The 20,202-nt window shown below is 38.1% G+C and overlaps 1 protein-coding gene across 5 annotated transcripts in view; it reads left to right on the forward strand.

The window, feature by feature from the left end:
• Window positions 1-20,202, forward strand: part of RNASEH2B (ribonuclease H2 subunit B) — a 71,040-nt gene that overhangs the window by 17,893 nt on the left and 32,945 nt on the right. For 3 of the 5 annotated variants that reach the window (XR_002827568.1, XM_023748717.1, XM_023748720.1), the window contains exons 5-7: window positions 8,600-8,664; window positions 10,412-10,517; window positions 19,441-19,483. Coding sequence is in view for 4 of the 5 variants with exons in the window: in XM_023748717.1 (XP_023604485.1) it covers window positions 8,600-8,664; window positions 10,412-10,517; window positions 19,441-19,483 (214 nt within the window). In the remaining variant the exon portion in view is untranslated. Of the gene's footprint in view, window positions 1-8,599; window positions 8,665-10,411; window positions 10,518-16,991; window positions 17,074-19,440; window positions 19,484-20,202 lie in introns of all 5 variants that reach the window. The other 2 variants (XM_023748713.1, XM_023748711.1) reach the window with 1 other exon arrangement.

Here is a 20,202-nt window from a genome sequence, read left to right on the forward strand (position 1 = left end):
ACCTATGCCACCATCTTGGTTCTTTCTCCTTGATATTTCTTAGTGGTCATCTTGTCCAGGGAATGTCTCATTTAAAATAAATTTTAACTTAAAAACTTCCTAGAAAAAAAACAAACTCTAGGCCCAGCTGGTTTCATTTGTGAATTCTACCATACTTTGAGGAAGAAATAATACTAAAATAATAATAATAACAATCATACTTAAACTCTTCCAGAAATTAGATACAGCAGGAATATTTCCCAACTAGTTTTATGAAGCCAGAATTACTCCATACCAAAAATCAAAATTATTACAAAAGAAAACTAGGCCAATATCTCATATGATAATAGACAGAAAATTTTTAACTAAATATTAGCTGGGAAACTCGCTATTATAAAGCCTTAACCTCTGCTTTATGCTCTTGTGGGAGGTCATGGGGGCAGGTGGTATCAGACACTGGCCTCAGAAGTTCCTTACCTGACAGATTAGATTTTCTACCCCAAGCATGCAGAGTCAGGCCTGAGTGGAATGCACATGGGGAGGGGTTCAGAGTTCTGCCTGGTGCCAGGGACCTGGGAGTAACCACACAGCAGTTTCTACTTGTATTGTGTCTGTTTTATGTATTTATATCTACATCAACATATATATAATTTTATTTAAAAAGATTAAGGAAAAATGTAGGGTTTATTGCAGTAATGCAAAGTTGGTTAAACATTAGAAAAATCAGTCAATATAATTCACTATATTTATGCATCATAAAAGAAAAACTGTATGATCATCTCAATAGATACAAAAAAGCATTCGACAAAATTCAGTCATAATATCAATTTTCAGCAACTTAGAAATAGAAGGGAGCTTCCTCAGTCTGGTAAAGGGCATCTGTAACCTAGACTAACATCATACTTCACTGTAAAAGACAACACTTTTCCCCTAAAATTAGGTACAAGATAAGGATGGCCACTTCTATTCACCATTGAAGTGGAAGTCTTAACAGTTTCAGTAAGACAAGAAAAATTTAAAAGGTGTATAGATTGGAAAGTAAATAACGAAACAATTTACTCATAAACAATATGGTCATGTATATTAAAATCTCAAAAGAATTTACAAAAAATCATTAGAACTAATAAAAAAGGCATCAGGATACAAGGTCAATATACAGATATAAATTGTATTTCTGTATATTAGCAGTGAATAATCGAACAATGGAATAAAAACATTCCATTTAGCCCTGACTGATTTGGCTCAGTGGATAGAGCATTGGCCTGTGGACTGAAGGGTCCTGGGTTCGATTCTGATCAAGGGCATGTACCTTGTTTGTGGGCTCAATCCCCAGTAGGAGGCATGCAGGAGGCAGCTGGTTGATGTTTCTCTCATCGATGTTTCTAACTCCTTCCTCTTCCCTTCCTCTCTATAAAATCAATAAAATATATTTAAAAAACAAAACAAACATACCATTTATAATGTCATCAAAAAATCATGAAGTTCCAGGAATAAATATAACACAATGTATAAGACCAATACACGGAACATTATAAAACATTGATGAGAGAAATTAAGGAATTACATAAATGGAGAGACAGATAATGTTTGTGAATTAGAAGACTCAATATTAAGATGGCCATTTTTTTCTAGCAGAAATTAATGAGATGATTCTAGGATTTATATATGCAGAGGGCTTATGATAGCCAAAACAATTTTGAAGAAGAAGAAAAAGGTTGGAGAACTTACACAACCTGATTTTAAGACTTACTGTGAAGCTAAAATAATCAAGAAAGTGTGTTATTGCTGTAAGGTAAATATATAGATACATGAAGCAGAATAGAGAATCCAGAAGTAGATAATTAAATGGGCACAAGGATAGTTATTTCAACAAATGACTTGGAAAAATTGGATCTCTCCATATGAAAAACAATTAACGTTGACCCTCACCTCACCTTTATACAAAAGAATGAACTCAAAATGGATTACTAACTTAAATGCAAAAGCAAAAACTTAAACGTCTAATAGAAAACTTTTGTGTGGAGAAGCAAAGGTTTCTTAGGACATAAAAACCACTAATCAGCTGAAACCGGTTTGGCTCACTGGATAGAGCGTCGGCCTGCGGACTGAAAGGTCCCAGGTTCAATTCCGGTCAAGGGCATGTACCTGGGTTGCGGGCACATCCCCAGTGGGAGATGTGCAGGAGGCAGCTGATCGATGTTTCTCTCTCATCGATATTTCTAACTCTCTATCTCTCTCCCTTCCTCTCTGTAAAAAATCAATAAAATATATTTAAAAAAACAAAAACAAAACCACTAATCATAAAAAAATTATATAGTCAATGATATTGCCATAACCCTGTATGGCGCCATTTAGGGTATTGGGATTATCAAGGGGAACACTATGTAAAGTATATCATTGTCTAACTACTAAGCCATATACCTGAAACCAATACAAAATGAAAAATATTATAAATTACATTTCATCAAAATTAATAGCTTCTGCTTTTTGAAAGACACCACTAAGGGGAAAAATAAAAAAGATAAAGCCACAGTTGGAAGACAATATTTACGTGGCATATCTAATAAAAAATATGTATCTCAAATATATAAAGAACTCTTTTAACACAATAATAAAAGGATATACAACCCAGTAAAAAAATCAGCAAGCAGTTTGAACAGACACTTCAGAAAAGAAGATTTATGAATAGCCCATAGGCACATGAAAAGATGTTCAATATCAGTCACCAAGAAAATGTAAATAAAATCACAAGAAAATATCAGTATTCACAGAATGGCTAAGTAAATAAGAAATATAAGTTAAGGAATAATTGGAAGTCCCCTACCTAGCTAGTGGAAGCATAAAATGATATATAACTAGTTAGAAATTTCTTATGACTCAGTAATTCTCTTCCTAGATATTTATCCAAGACTTATGATAACACAGATCTGTGCAAAGACTTGTGCAAGAATGTTCAGAGCAGCCTTTTAATTTCAGAGTAACTTTTTCAAAATAGCCCCAAACTGGAAACAACTTAAATGTTCTTTAGTAGGTGAGTGGGTAAACAAAATGTGGGATTCCATACACAGGATACACTTGATAATACAAAGGAAGGAACTATTGCCAACTGCAACAAAATGGAAGACTCACAAAGAAATGATGTTGAGCAAAAGAGGATGGTCATAAAGAAGTACTCACCGTGTGATTCTATTTCTATGAAGTTCTAGGATAAAGCAACAGTGTTTCTATGATGATAGCAGATCAGTGGTCACCTGAGGTCTGGGTAGGGATGGGGAACTGATGGCAGAAGGGCTCAAGGGAACTTTCTGGGTGATGGTTATATGACTGAATGTATACATTTGTCCATACTCTCAAATTATATACTTAAAATGGGTGTACTTATCATATAAACATTATTACTAAATATTTTTTTTAAATGAAGTGATTACTGATCCAGCACAAGAAGCTAAGCCTGCTGATTTCTGACATAGTTTTTTTCTTATTTGCTTTTTCCTTCCCCATTGTCCCCTATAAGATAATGTTGGCTCCTTCCCATCTCTGTGGAGTCTAGGGATGGAATGTGGGGAGGAAGGCAGGAGTGAGTACTGGCTGAAATTCGAGGCTGGGTGTCCAGGAGGGCAGTTTGTGAGGAAAGTGCACAGTTTGGCTTTAGACACTCAGGGCCTCATCTCAGGACTGTGGGTTTCCTGGTTGGGTTTGTTTAGTGTTGTTGGGATAGGATTAAGTCACTCCAGCAGAAAGGTACAATTGGCCTCAGAGGAGGAGGAAGTAGAGCTAGAAAAGAATCTGAGGAAAAGTCATCAGAGATGTAGAATAACTGAGAGAAAGGTTTTATAGAACCTTGGAGGAGAGGTTTTTATCCACAAATAACAGGGTTACAAGTACTGAGGCAGTAGAATGAATAGCTAATTGATTTTGGTAAAATGAGCATCAGACCCACAACTTGCAGCCAGCTTGAAAAGGAATCCTGATGCTCCTGCTTACTCTGAACAACTTATTGAACTTCACTCACACCCAGTCCATTAAGATGGGAACAAATAAGCCTTTGAACTAGCCATTCATTCTGAGCATTCAGTGAAAAAATGTGTATAATGAACGTAGCACAGCCCTTGCCGTTGTAGCTCAGTTGGTTGGGCGTCATTTCTTGTACAGAAAGGTTGCTAGTTCGATTTCTGGTCAGGGTACATGTCGGGGTTGCGGGCTCAACCCCCGCCACACCGGTAGTGGCCATGCAGGAGGTAGCCAATTGATGTTTCAATCTCTCACATCAATGTATCTCTCTCTTTCTCTTCCTCTCTTTCTAAAAATCAATAAAAATACTTAAAAAAAAAAGAAAAAATAATGTAGCACAGGCCTGAATGTACATCAGTTTTAGATGCTATTATCGTGAACAGGTTGTCAGTTCTCATTTGTTCTTAACTAATATTTGTCATGTGCCCGGTGTTGTGCAATCAGATTTGTATGGATCATCCCGTTTATTAGGTGACTTCCCAAGGTGAATTGTGCTCTGCGAGTATAGAAACCCAGGAAATATGGTTCAGAGACTGACTCCTCTTCTTCTGAAAGAGCATTTTCAAGAGGGAAGGAAGTAGCCTGCAAGGGGCACGGAGTGGGAGGAAGGAAGGAGATGGGCAGATTGTAGAACATTCTTTCAGGGAATTTGGAGATAGAGGTAAGAGGGAAGTGAGTAGTCAAAGTAAGATTTCTTAAGAGAGACCTGAGCTTCTTTAGTGATTATTTGTCTTAGGTAATGAACAGCACTTATAAAGTCCTTTGAACAGTGTACATTTTTTGAGTGATTGCTGCGTTGCTCTTAGAATTCCCCTAATGTATGTGGGTGGGACATTGTCTCCAGGGAAGATGCGTCCAGTCTCCTCTACCTTGGTTCTACAGCAGGCTGTTTGCCCAGGCAGTCCTAGCTCCGGGCACAGCAGACCTTGCACCTTGAAATTCTCAAATTTCTGACAGGATACCATTTGTAACAGTGCCTCCTTTTTGTTATTTGGTGACAGGTCCTGAGGAGAGGGGAGCATAGATGTGGCTCCCCACTCTATCCTGCTTTCTAGTGCCCACAGTGTTGACAACCACAGGCTGAAATGGGGAGGAAATGTATTTGTGCCAGGGCCAGGGACCTGCCAGCCCCTTCCCCATGCAAACCATTTAGTGCAGTGGTTCTCAACCTTGGCTGCACATTAGAATCACCTGGGAATCTTTTTAAAATCCTGATTTCTGGGCCAAGGTTGAGAACCACTGATTTAGTGCAGTGGTCGGCAAACCGCGGCTTGCAAGCCACATGCGGCTCTTTGGCCCCTTGAGTGTGGCTCTTCCACAAAATACCATGTGCGGGCGTGCACGTACAGTGCGATTGAAACTTCGTGGCCCATGCGCAGAAGTCGGTTTTCGGCCTGGGCAAGTCTATTTTGAAGAAGTGGCATTAGAAGAAGTGGGAGGTGTCGGTCGGTGGGCAAAGGGAGAGGGGGCGCAGGCAGGCCGCGGGATACGCAGTGCCGGGGAGGCGCACGTGATTCATGCACGAATTGAGTGAGCCAGTCAGTCAGCAGTCTCATTGTGCAGTGGTTAGTGAACTTAGTCCACAGCACAAGTGGTCTGCTTTGAAAGACCTGGAGAAGGAAGATATGTTGATTTTTAACACCTGGAATAGTATTCCTGACTCATATAATCAGCTGAAAAACTAGCATTTGCTGTTCTTTCCTTATTCGGGTCTACATATTTATGCGAACAATCATTTTCAAGCATGAACCTTATCAAGAGTAAATTGAGAAGTCGTCTTATTGATGAGAACCTGGAATCGTGCCTAAAATTAAAAACAACAACATACAAACCTGACTTACCCAAACTTTCCAAGGAGATGCAAGGCCATTGTTCACATTAGTGGTTGTCAGTCGTTGTCATGATTTAATTTTATGGATATTGTAAGGTAAATTGTAAGGAATTTAATTTTATCAATAAATAATATCGTTATTAAGTATGATATCAAGTTTTATTCAACGTACCTATAGTTTAACTAAGACTTAAAACTTTGCCCTAGCTGGCTTGGCTCAGTGGATAGAGCGTCAGCCTGCGGACTGAAGGGTCCTGGGTTCGATTCCTGTCAAGGGCACGTGCCCAGGTTGCGGGCTCCAACCCCAGTAGGGGGTGTGCAGGAGGCAGCCAATCAATGATTCTCTCTTATCATTGATGTTTCTATCTCTCTCTCTCCCTCTCCCTTCCTCTCTGAAATCAATAAAAATATATATAAAAAAAAGACTTAAAACTTTAAGTAAAGTTTATTAAGTTAATTTTAGGGAACGTTGTGGCGTGAAAGAAGACGTAGTGTCGAGGATTGAGAAAGGTATGTTGAGATGGTTTGGACATATAGAGAGGATGAACAAAAGGAGATAGACTAGATGAAACAAGTATACAAGACGAGTGTGGATGGGAGAGTTGGAAGGGGTCGACCTCAGCGAACGTACCTCAATCAGATTGAGGATGTTTTTAGCAAAGGCCAGCTTAGGAGTACCCTAAGTAAGTTAATAACAATGTACCTACCTATATTGTTTAAGTTTAAAAAATTTGGCTCTCAAAAGAAATTTCAATCGTTGTACTGTTGATATTTGGCTCTGTTGACTAATGAATTTGCCGACCACTGATTTAGTGGAACTCAAGCAATTAACAGACTGCAGTAAAGTGATCCCTGAATAAGTACCATATTTTTCCGTGTATAATACACTATTTTTTTCTAAAATCATTAGACTGAAAATTGAGGGGCATCTTATCCATGGAAGTCAGCCCAGGAGGGAGCCATGCTGGGATATATGAAGTGCCTCATATATCCCAGCTACAAAGGCAAACTGACAAGTCAAACAGGCTTCCTCCAATCATGAGCCTTATTACTGACGTCAGCTGATGCCATAATGGGAGGTGGAGGTGGAGAGTGCACAGATGCAACAGGGAACGGAGCGTTCTGAACCCATAAAGATGTCAAAAATAAAAAGATAAATACTGGTAAGCGATTGTCTTACTCTGCAAAATTCAAACTGAATGTAATCAGCTATGCAAAAGAGCATGGAAATAGAGCTGCAGAAAGACAATTTGGACCTCCTCCCACTGAGTGTATGATCAGACAGTGGAGAAAACAGGAAGAACAACTCCTTAAGATGCCAAGAAAAAAGGCCTTAAGAGGAAAACCAGCACAATGTTTAAAATACTGATTTCTTAATTTTGGGTTGGCAAAGTGGGGGGCATCTTACACATGGGGGTGTCTTATACCTGGAAAAATATGGTAGTTTCCATTTCCCACTACTATTACAGAGGAGAGAAAGAGAAAATGTCATTCTATGTAATCTAGGATGTCTCTGACAGAGCCATAAGCTGGTGTTTGCATCTGCCCTAATCCAGTGATCACAGGATAACTCCTGTGTGGGGCAGGAAGTGGGAGTGGAAGTGCCCCTGCACTGATTGCACAGAAACCAAGACTCCCCATGAATGAAGAGATACCGAGGAAATAGTGGTTCAGTGATGTGGTAGGTAATGCTAGGTAGATTGTGAGGACAGGAAGTATAATTTATAAGACATGGAACTTTTATCCCTTATATAAAAGGGCCAGGTTGAACATATCATAAATCTAAATTTCCCCCAAATAGCAATGGTTATACTGCAATACAGTGAAAGAGAGTTCTATCTTTTCTTTTTTTCTCCACTAATCCCATCATGACAGTACTGAGTAGTTAACAATATATATTTGATAATGGAATGTTCATAGGCATCTGCATTTAGTTTTAATTTTCTCTTATGGGAATTTTGTTTTTATTTTAGAAAAGTAGTCTTTCATTGAAAACATTGAAGTGAGCTTAAAATTATGCAAAGAAATGAAATTTTCTTCACTTGCTAATTTTCTGTTTTAAAAATTACCTTTCTACAGATTTGTGTGTATAATCTGATTTGTTTAAATTCCCACTCCTTCAATGGTTGGATACTTCCAACCAAATTCTGTTCTGGAATTTTTTTTTTTTTATCCTCACCTAAGGATATGCTTATTGATTTTTAGAGATTGGGGATGGGGGAGAAACATGGATATGAGAGAGAAACATCGATAGGTTGCCTACCACACTTACCCCGACTGGGACTTAACCAGCAACCTAGGTATGTGCCCTGAATGGGAATCGAACCCACAATCTTTTATGTATGGGACGACGCTCCAACCAACAGAGCCACCTGGCCAGGGCTGTTTTGGAATTTTTTTAATGTCTCAAGTACACTCACAGGTTTGCAAATTGAGTTTTTCAAGAATATACACTAATATAAAATATTTTAAAATTATCTTGTATGTCAGGATCGGGGAACCTTTTTTCTGCCAAGGGCCATTTGTATATTTATAACATCATTCGTGGGCCATACAAAATTATCAACTTAAAAATTAGCCTGCTATGTTTGGTCAAACATTTAATTAACTCACCCCTAATGCCGTGACAGGCCCAGACCAAATTATTTCACAGGCCTTATACGGCCCTGGGGCCAGACTTTCCCCACCCCTGTTGTATATGATATAACCTTATGCATTTTATTTCTGTTTACTCTACTATGCTCAGTCTTCTTTTTTTTTTCTTTTAATTTAATCCAGAAATAGGCAAAAAGAAATATTACAAGTACAGCAAAGAGAAGACATTAAAGTGGCTGGAAAAAAAGGTATAGTACCCCTCCAGTGCCTATGGCAGAAAGAATTCAGTACATCTTTTTAAAACTAGAGAATGTGGTAAGTCGTAAACCAAAGACTATCTTGTATTTCTAACTAAGACAGGAAAACTATGTAAGGATATCCAATATGAGAAGAAATCTTTTACTTTTCATCCTCCCTAACTCATGTCTCTGGAGTTTGCTAGATGGGTTTTTTGTTTGTTTGTTTTGTTTTGACCTGCATCCCCATTTTCCCATGATTTTCACCACTGAATGAAAGAAGTTCTTGCTCTTTGTTGGTGTAGATTTGAATCTTCCAAGCTAGACAATACCGGGCCTGATATGCATTTGCTGTGGTTGGTCCTACAGTTGTCTCAGAGGTGGGTGTTGCTCACACACAGCCAGGCAGGGGCCTGAGGCCGACTGGATTCAGGCTTAGAGGATGTGTGTCCTGCTCTGTATCTGGCTGCTGAAGAGGAGTCATCTTCCAGGCACACTGTGTACTTAGTGATGCTAAGAAGTAGACTGACTGCATGTAAGGTCTGGTAGTGTTTCCAAATTGGATTTAGTAAGTCACAATCAGTATTGGTATGGGATAGGATAGATAGGATGTGTTAAAATTTAACAAAGTAAGGACAAGTATTAAGTATGGCTCTATGAAACGTATTTATATGTGTGTTTCAGTATTGGGTTGCTGTGTATTTCTTACTGTGGGTTGTGGCCAAAAAGACAACACAAAAAATACTTTGAAACCCATTAGTCTAAGGATGCAGTGTACTTTGACATTGGTTAAGAATCTTACCAGAGGATATCTGTTGCTGACAGAGTTTTTGCAAATCAGTGATACCAGTAGTTATAGTACTGATTCCTAGAATTCTCTTCTACTGTCTTCCATCTTGTGAAAAACCTTTTTATCATATGTTACTGGGCATATTAGTAGCCTGGGAGCATGGAAATGAACTTATAAAAGTAAAATTAATTAGGCTCCTACTGTACAGCATAGTGAAAAAATTTTAAAGGTGCCTCTATGTTTCATTTTTCATTCACCTTAGTAATAGTCTACTATTAGTGAAGAATGAATGTAAGTACTGAACCGAATCTTGACGTTTAGTTTTTGCTCTTAACAAATAATAATGACATGAATAGCAAAGTGAAATTTGTATTTATTATGTTTTCTTTCTTAAATTTCTAGGATTTGGGAAATTTACATTATTTATTTTGTTTAGAAAATTATTACATATAAACTTTATGCCAGGTTCTGTTCTAAGGGTCTTTACATACAGGGTGGGGCAAAAGTAAGTTTGCAGTTGTGAGTATGTGAAGCAGAATTTATTCTTGTGTTATTATTTATTAACTTGTATTATTTTCCATACAAATAACTGTAGATCTACTTTTGCCCTACCCTGTATATTAACTCATTTAATCTTTATAACAATCCTATGAGGTAGATACTATTTTTATCTCCATTTTACTGAGAGGTTAAGTAATTAGCCCATGGTCACAGAGCAGAACCAAGCAAGCAGCCTGGTTCCAGAGTCAGTGCTCTCTATTGTGTAGCCCTTTAAGTATATGGAGATCATCCTGAAATGCTATGGCTGCTGCTCAACCTTCTCCAAATATGCAGCTGTCTCTCATCTGATATCTGCTGAAGAAATATTTCTTCCTGGATCTTAAATGAATTGAAGACTTATCTGGAAAGTTGTGGATTTCTAGAGTTAGTTCAAAATACCCTAATATTCCCCTTTTGGTTATTTGATAGGTTAATCAGACTGTGGCAGCATTAAAAACCAATAACATAAATGTTGGTGCCCGGGTACAGTCAACTGCATTTTTCTCCGGTCACCAGATTTCCAGTGACAAGGAAGGTAAGTAAATAGATTCATCAGAAATTATCTTTGTCTAGAGTATGTTGCTTATGTTATAAATGCCTATCTTATGATTTTAAAACCTTAATGTTTCAGAAGTTTACATTCTTACCATGTCTTCTCATCTTGTGACAGGTGTGCATTTCATTTCAGAAACGCGTAATGTTTCTACCATAGGTCACATCTGTCACTAACTGATACTTTTAAATCATTCATTCAGCAAATATTTATTTTGCACTAATAATAACAACCCTAACAGCTCTGCCTTTCATTTACTGAGGGTGTATCATATGCCAAGCCTTTTGCTAAGTTGCCAGTATACACACATTATCTCACCTGACTCCGGTAAGTCTCATTCTTGAGGCTCTGTCCAAAGTTGCATTGCTGGTAAAATGGTGAAGCTAAGCTACTAAGGAGCTGGTTTAGACCTAAGCCCACACTCAAGCTTCTTGTTGTATTATTTGTGTGGTACAGGCTGTCTAGTGAGCTGCATCTGTTTGCATCTTTCTCTAAAGAAGCATCTGTCCTACATTAGGTCTCAGCACTTCAATTTTAGATAAAAATTGATTCATTTAGCAATTTTTTATTCTTTGGGGTTATTAAAGTGCATTCTTTTGGTGCTTTTTCCAGTGTAGTATACTCTTATGTATATATAGATGTTGAATAAAAACAGCTATATAGTGCAATTAACATTCTCTAATGGTGGAGCAGAAATTATTCTGACTTTAACCTTCAGTACAGTGTTCCCCTATTCTGGGTATACAATTCTGAAACACCTGACTTCAGTCATTAAAAAGTAAAAATAGGGACAGTGCCCTGTTTGTGATTTATCATAATTGAGGCAGTCTTTGGTTTGCAGAAATATACCTTGAACACCTAGTACAGACAGATGATAGCTGGCTCCAGCCATTCTGGGAGTGGTGGACAGCACCCTCACTATACCAGCTGCCATCAGGTTCTTTGGTTGGTTTTAACAAAAGGAAAGGTTGTAGCAGTCAGATAAGTGGATGGATAGATGGATAAAACCATAGCATTTTTTTTAAGTAGGAGAAGCGATGTTAGAGGTTATTTAGGCAGATGTCATTTTAAAAAATGAAAAATTGGAAGATTAAAAATGGCAGTGGAGTAAGTGGATGCTGCACGGACATGCTCCCAGGACCAAAATGGAATTACAGCTAAAATACAGAAAAACTTCCTTAATAATCAACTGAAGACTCACTGGAGAGAACCCTGAAAACCAAGGATAGAAAGTGGAGACTGCATAGAGACTAGTAGGAGGGACAGAGGCGCAAAAGGGCTGGCTGGGCTCCCACAATGAGGTCCCAGGCTCCCACATGAGATATCTCAGCTGTGCGGGATTGCCACTGAAAACTCTGGGGTCTAATCCCCAAGCTGGGCCTCCCAGAACTGAGAAGGGTACCCACGTAACATCTGACTGTGAAAAGCAGCGGGGTTGCTGTCTACCAGGGAGAGATGGCTAGAAATGCAACACATTTAAAGGGCCAACACACAAAATTCCCTCTGGAGCCACTCACCTTGTACTCTGGCAGAGGGAGAACATAGTGGACTGGAGCTGTGTGAGAAGAAGACAGGATCAGGGTCTCTGGGGGTTAGAAACCAGAAGGCAGACACCCTGGTTTCTTGTGCTGAGTCATTCCCTTGCATTGAGGAGGTCATCTTTCTCACGAAGACAATTGCTATCTAACTGTTTAGCCTCGGGGGGTGAGGGGGGAAGAAAGTTGACCCACTCTATTGGAAAACACCTTGCCTTAAGGTGCAAAGTATCTGAAGCCCATTAAAAGACTGAAAATAGCAATTAGCCTCCAGGCAGAAGCAGTTGCCCTTCCCTGTTGAAAAAATTCTCACTACACTTGTGGACGATTGCCTGAGGGCTATTCAAAACAAAATCCTTTAAGTCTGTAGGCAGAAGCAGTCTCTAGAGCAGGGGTGGGCAAACTTTTTGACTCAGGGCCACAATGGGTTCTTAAACTGGATGGGAGGGCCGGAACAAAAGCATGGATGGAGTGTTTGTGTGAACTAATATAAATTCAAAGTAAACATCATTACATAAAAGGGTACGGTCTTTTTTTTTTTTTAGTTTTATTCATTTCAAACGGGCCCGCGGGCCGTAGTTTGCCCACGGCTGCTCTAGAGTCTTTGAGTCTTTGCCTGATCTAATTAGTCAGAAATAGCACTTGACACTATTTTGCACTAAAGATTGAGAGGCGTAGCAGATCTATCTAATACATAATCACAAACCCAAACAGGCAGCAAAAATGAGGAGACAAAGAAACAACCCCCAAATGAAAGAACAAGAGAATTCTCCAGAAGAAAAGATAAATGAAATAGAGATATCAACAAAATATTAGCAAATTGGATCCAGCAATATATTAAAAAGATCATAATCGTGACCAAGTGTGATTTGTTTCAAGGATGCAAGGCTGGTACAATATTCACAAATCAATAAACATGATACATCACATAAACAAATTGAAACACAAAAATCACATGATCATAGCAATCGATGCATAAAAAAGCATTCGACAAAATCCAGCACCATTTTTGATAAAAACTCTCAGCAAAGTGGGAATAAAGGGAGCATATCTCAACATGATAAAGGTCATAAATGACAAACCTACAGCCAACATCATACTCAATGGGCAAAAACTAAAACCGTTTCCCCTAAGAACAGGAACAAGACAGGGATGTCCGCTTTTACCACTCTTATTCAACATAGTACTGGAAGTCCTAGCCACAGCGATCAGACAAGAAGAAGAAATAAAAGGCATCCAAATTGGAAAGGAAGAAGTAAAACTCTCATTATTCACAGATGATATGATATTGTACATAGAAAACTCTAAAGACTCCACCAAAAAACTACTAGATTTAATAGATGAATTTGGCAGTGTAGCAAGATACAAAATCAATACCAAAAAATGGATGGCTTTTTTTATACACCAATAATGAATTCTCAGAAAGAGAAAAAAAAATTCCATTTACTATTGTAACAAAAAAAATTAAGATACTAAAGAATAAACTTAACCAAGGAGGTAAAAGACTTGTTCTCAGAAAACTACAGGACATTGAAAAAGAGATAGAAGTTATAAACAAGTTGAAAAGCATACTGTGTTCATAGATTGGTAGAATCATCATTAAAATGTCCATACTACCAAAGGCAATCTACAGATTCAATGCAATCCCTATTAAAATACCAATGGCATATTTCACAGATCTAGAACAAATACTCCAAAAATTTATATGAAATCAAAAGAGACCCCCATAGCTACAGCAGTCTTGAGAAAGAAGAACAGAGTTAGAGGAATCACAATACCAGATACCAAGTAATACTACACAGCCACCGTAATCAAAACTGCCTGTTACTGGCACAAGAACAGGCATATAGATAAATGGAACAGAACAGAGACCCCAGAAATCAACCCAAGCCATCATGCTCAATTAATATTTGACAAAGGAGACAAGAGTATACAATGGAGGAAAGACAGTCTCTTCAGTAAATGGTGTTGGGAAAATTAGGTAAATGCAAAAAACAAAAACAAAAAAAACTAGACCACCAACTTACACCATACACAAGAATAAACTCAAAATGAATAAAATACCTTAAACTCAAAATGAATAAAATACCTAAATGTAAGTCAAGAAACCATAAAAATTCTAGAAGAAACCATAGGCAACAAAATCTCAGACATCTCTCGTAGCAATATGTTTACGAATACATCTCCTAGGGCAGTGGTTCCAACCTTTTTTGGCCATGCCCCACCTAAGCATCTCTAAAATCCTGATGCCCTCCTGTGACATATAATTCTTATTCAAAAAGTGAACTCCTCTTCACATGGTGGAGGAAGGCTAAAAGGCCATAAACTTGGTCTAAACAAGCTTCCAGAGAACATGGCATCCAGGAAAGAGAAAAATAAAAGAACGAAAGGACAGTTGAAGTACTGAGGAAGAAATCACCTAGAAATTGTTAAAAAACAACAACAAAAAACAATATAAAGTGATATGAAAAAATAGCAAATAAAGTTTCAAAACATATAATAGATAACTGAAATGCATAAATGTGACACTATGTATTCATATACTGTATATGAGGCCCCTAGAACCATAAGAAATGCAAAAAGTTCACTGTTAACTCATTCTCAAATTGCCCCCCTTAAAAATCAAATTGCCCCCTGTGGGGCATGTGCCCCACATTGGGAACCACTGTTCTAGGGCAAAGGAAACTAAGGAGAAAATAAACAAAAGGGACTACATCAAAATAAAAAGTTTCTGCACAGCAAAAGAAACCATCAACAAAATGAAAAGGGAGCCCACTGTATGGGAGAATGTATTTGGCAATGATACGCCTGATAAAGGGTTAATATCCAAAATATATAAGGAACTCATGCAACCTAACAGAAGGAAAACAAACAATCCAATTTAAAAATGGGCAAAAGACCTAAATAGACAGTTCTCCAAAGGGACACACAGATGGCCAAGAGACATATGAAAAAATGTTCAAAGTTCACTGATCATCAGAGATGCAAATTAACACAACAATGAGGTATCACTTCACACCATCAGCAAATCAACAAATGACAAGTGCTGGTGAGGATGTTGAGAATAGGGAACCCTAGTATACTGCTAGTGGGAATGCAGACTGGTGCAGCCATTATGGAAAACTGTATTGAGTTTCCTCAAAAACTTAAATATGGAACTGCCATTTTATCCAGTGATCCCACTTCCAGGAAGCTATCCTAAGAAATCAGAAACACCAATCAGAAAGAATGTATGCACCCCTACGTTCATAGCAGCACAATTTACAATGGCTAAGATCTGGAGACAGCCCAAGTGCCCATCAGTAGATGATTAGATAAAAAACTGTGGTACATTTATACCATGGAATACTATGTAACAGTAAAAAAGAAGAATCGCTTACCCTTTCAGACAGCATGGAGGGACTTGGAGAGTATCATGCTAAGTGAAATAAGTCAGAGAAAGGCAAGTATCACATGATCTTACTTATATATGGAATCTAACAAAATAAACTGATGAACTGAGTGGATCTGGAGACATGGAACCATGAGTGTGGAATCTTGGAGAGAAGGCAGGGGAGGGTGGGTGGGTGGGAGGTAATCACCCAAAGACCTTGTATGCATATATGCATAACCCATGGATGCAGACAGTGGGGTGGTGAGGGCCTGGGGTGGGTGTGGTGGAGAAAGTCAATGGGGGAGAAAGGGGACATATGTAATACTTTCAACAATAAAGATTAAAAAAAATAAATAAATACAAAATGAGAATTTGTGGTCTCAGAGAAATGGACGACTGTCCCAGGTCACCATCCTGGCTAGGAGGCCAGGTCATCTGCTCCCAGTCCAGTGTTTTTGCTAATCTCTACATATAAGTGTATATTGCCATTTAGTGTCCCAGCCACTCTTTATGCTAGTTCCTTTTTCAAGATCTCTAGCTTGATATGCTACCAAAAGAAGCAAACACTTAAAATTCTTAAAATGACGTTCTTAAAATTGTTTTGTCCATTCATGACTCAGTGGATAATTGCTAGCTCAGAACCATGAGCACATTTTGAGAAATGTTCCATTTCTACATTGGTAGTAAAAACCTCTTACTGAAGACTTTTTGAGATCAGGTGATCCAAGAAGCAAACACTTTCTAACAAATACTGAGGCAAATTGTTATCTTAACTTGAAGGTAGAAGAGAAAGAAAAAAAGAAGCTAATAAATATCTTAGCAACAAACCTGGGATATTGATAGTTTATATCCCTATGTGATTATCCTATCTTATGATTAAATTTGATTATCCCCTGCATAAGATACTGAATTAAGGAACAGGGCTTTAAAACAGATTTTATTGTGTTATGTAACTGCACTTAATTAATACACAGTACCAAGGATCCAAATGCTTTAGAATTAATGATTATACACTCTGCTGAGTTTAGTGTTGTTTCTTTTTTCATTTTATTAGTTTGGAAGAATATATAATATAATGTTCAGGACTCTTATAAAGCAAGAGCTTATTAGTTAAATGAGCATATTCATTACTGTTAAATAATTAGATTTATTCTATATTGAAACAGACCTAGAGAAACAATTAGTCTTTTTCAAAGGGCTAACAATATTTCATATTGTTATAACTGATTTTTGAACTTTATTTGTATTCAAGGGCCTCAACTAAGAAAACAACCCTGAATTTGGGTTTTATCTGTCATTTAGTGGGCATCTACTGTGTTGTACTTGTATTATATGATCATATCTTGAATATCTTATATCTTCATCCATCATAATACCTCACTACTCTGACAGATATACATTAGCATCCCCATTTTACACATGAGAAAATGGGTGAGAAGCTTGAATTTTTATGGCCATATAAAGTCAGAATTTGAACTCTGGTCAACTTGACTTTAAATCTTTCATAATTATTACTATAATTTTTTTTTACTCTTCTGTTTCTTTCAGAGGACTATATTCGTTATGCCCATGGCCTGATATCTGATTACATCACTAAAGAATTAAGTGATGACTTATCTAAATATTTAAAGTGAGTATTGTTCATCTTCAGTCATAATTAAGAAGTACCTTTTCACTTCTTGGTGTTCCAGCAATATGATTTTTTTATGACTTATCATATCACTGTTTCTGATAAGAGATTATTTTAGAGTTATGTTATAAACTGTATGGTTTGGAGTTGATTTTTAATGGGCATTCCTTGATTGAAATGAATTGATTTAGTGGATACTAATTGGAGAACTTGTGTTAGGATCGGAAGTATGGGTTGATATGATTTTAGACAGTGAACTATATTAAAATTTTATCCCTCCTTAGACTTAATAAATTTGGTTCTTTTGATCATTTTATTTATTTTTTCTAAATATATTTTATTGATTTTTTACAGAGAGGAAGGGGGAGGGATAGAGAGTTAGAAACATCGATGACAGAGAAACATGGATCAGCTGCCTTTCTGCACACCCCCAACTGGGGATGTGCCTGCAACCAAGGTACATGCCCTTGACGGGAATCGAACCTGGGACCTTTCAGTCTGCAGGCCGACACTCTATCCACTGAGCCAAACCGGTTAGGGCTCTTTTGATCATTTTAATAGAAATAAAAGTAGCAAAGAAAGTAGGTGTTGTGTAGAATATTTTTGAAAGTTACATTTAAAGATTTGTACCATTTTCATTAGATACTGAAATTGGAATTGTCTGAACTAAAAAATAAGGTGTTCACTGAGTAACTTTATTACACCTAGCACTTGGAATTCAAAAAAAGGAAAAAATAGAGTCTTGTGTCTTTAAGGACAGAGGGGTTTAAGAATAACCTCATTTGTGTTCCTTTCTATAATAATAAAAGCGTACTATACTAAGTAGATGGGACAGCCGAACAACCTTACAGACATCATTCTGGACGACCTTCCTGACAAAGCCATGGCGGCAGGGGCCGAGGCAGAGGCGCGGTTAAGGGTGATGAGGCAGGCAGGCGAGTGGTTAGGGGCAATCAGCAGGCAAGCGAGTGGTTAGGGGCGATCAGGCAGGCAGGCGAGTGGTTAGGGGTGATCAGGCAGGCAGGCGAGTGGTTAGGGACAATCAAGCAGGCAGGCTAGCGGTTAGGAGCCAGCGGTCCTGGAGTGCGAGAGTGATGTCCGACTGCCGGGCCTAAACCAGCCGTCGGACATCCCCTGAGGGGTCCTGGATTGTGAGGGGTGCAGGCCAGACTCAAGGGACCACTCCCTACCCCTCCTGCCCCTGTGCCCAAATTTCGTGCACTTGTCTTCTAGTATAAGACTTTACCTTAAAAAAAATGTTTTTTTTCTAGATTTAGGTAACTGTTTTTCTGATTTTATGTGTGTGATAAGTTAATGTACTTTCTCATCCCTATAATTACATTTTCCTCTCATACATGAAGATAAAATGACTTTTTAATAGATTTTAGTTGATGTTTTTAGCAAATTGCATAGGTCCTCCTTTAAAAAACAACTAGCAAAAATTGTTTTTTGTGGTAGTTAAAATGTGTTGAAAGCCTGCTTTAAATTGATAACCATATCCTTCTGTTTAATATTTCCCTGGATTACTTAGCTGCTCCTTATCTAGTTAGATACCTTATGTCTTTGTACTCCATTATATTTCACATTCCTTTCTTTCGACTAAAATTTTTAAGCTTAGGTTAAAGATTTGGGGAGAAAGATATGTCAATTAAACTTCTCTCTGGTGGAAAAAAAGGTAAATTTTGTGTGGCTTTTTGTCAACAGTTAATATAATTTTAACTTTTAAATATGTGCTAGATTCATTATTTATGAAGAAGAAATACTATAATGCCAAAAATGCAAATTTGTGGAGGCTAAAGAAAAGCAATTTGATTTCAACAAATGAGTTCTAATTTTATTTTTTAGTTCAGACAATTCCCATACAAGGAATTAGTGAAATGAAGATTGATTGATTGATTGATTGATTTAAATTTTGTAATTGATTATTTATTTTATTTATTATCATTATTTTTTAATCCTCACCCAAGGATATTTTTCTATTGATTTTTAGAGAGAGTGGAAGAGAGAGGGAAAGACAGAGAAAAATATCAATGTGAGAGAAGCACATTGATTGCTTCCCGAATGTGCCTTGACCAGGGCCCGGGCCGGGGAGGAGCCTGCAACCGTGATACTTGCCCTTGACCAGAATCGAACCCGGGACCCTTCAGTCTGCAGGCCAATGCTCTATTCACTGGGCCAAACCAGCTAGGGTAAAGATTTATTCATTTAGACAAATTTCATTCTTTACACTGAAATGATTGTACTTAAAGTATATAGAGCTGAAGCTGTCAGAAGAAAGAAGACTTACGGAATCTTAAATTGGCCCAGCTTTTCTGTTTGCTTGTCTATGAAAAACCAAGACTAAAAATCTTATTTTTCACTCCATAGGCTTCCAGAAGATCCCGCTTCATTGCCAAAACCTCCATCAAAGGTAAGAAGCTGTGACTAAGATATCTTGGGGAACCTGGAAAAATGTTATACTTTTACCACATACATTTAGTTTGCTGTAGTATATTTTAAAGCATTCTAAATCCACCTTGCATGGAGTGATGTTATGTAGAATAAAGATTGTACTGGGCTCGCCATCAATTTTTTTTATTTTTTTGTAGATTTTACCTGAATAATAAAGTACTGTCAAAACCCAAATAAGAGTTGGTTAACCAGATACCTATATAAAAATAGAGTAGATATCCTATATAATAAAAGGCTAATATGCAAATTGACTAAACGGCGGAACGACCAGTCGCTATGATGTGCACTGACCACCAGTGGGCAGATGCTCAATGCAGGCGCTGCCCCCTGGTGGTCAGTGCACTCCCACAGGGGGAGCACTGCTCAGCCAGAAGCCAGGCTCACGCTGGCGAGCACAGCAGCCGTTGTGGGAGCCTCTCCTGCCTCCGCAGCAGTGCTAAGGATGTCTGATCTGCCTCCGTGGTAGCACTAAGGATGTCCGACTGCCGGCTTAAGCCCACTCCCCACAGCCTAAGCCATCAGTCAGACATCCCCCGAGGGCTCTCGGATTGTGAGAGGGTGCAGGCCAGGCTGAGGGACCGCCCCCCCCCCCCCTCCCGCAAGTGCACAAATTTCATGCACCGGCCTCTAGTATAATTATAATTAAATATTCTTAGCCAGATCCTGTACTTGTCTTTA

The sequence above is a fragment of the Myotis lucifugus genome, unplaced genomic scaffold, assembly GCF_000147115.1.
Source record: "Myotis lucifugus unplaced genomic scaffold, Myoluc2.0 scaffold_7, whole genome shotgun sequence".
NCBI lineage: Eukaryota > Metazoa > Chordata > Mammalia > Chiroptera > Vespertilionidae > Myotis > Myotis lucifugus.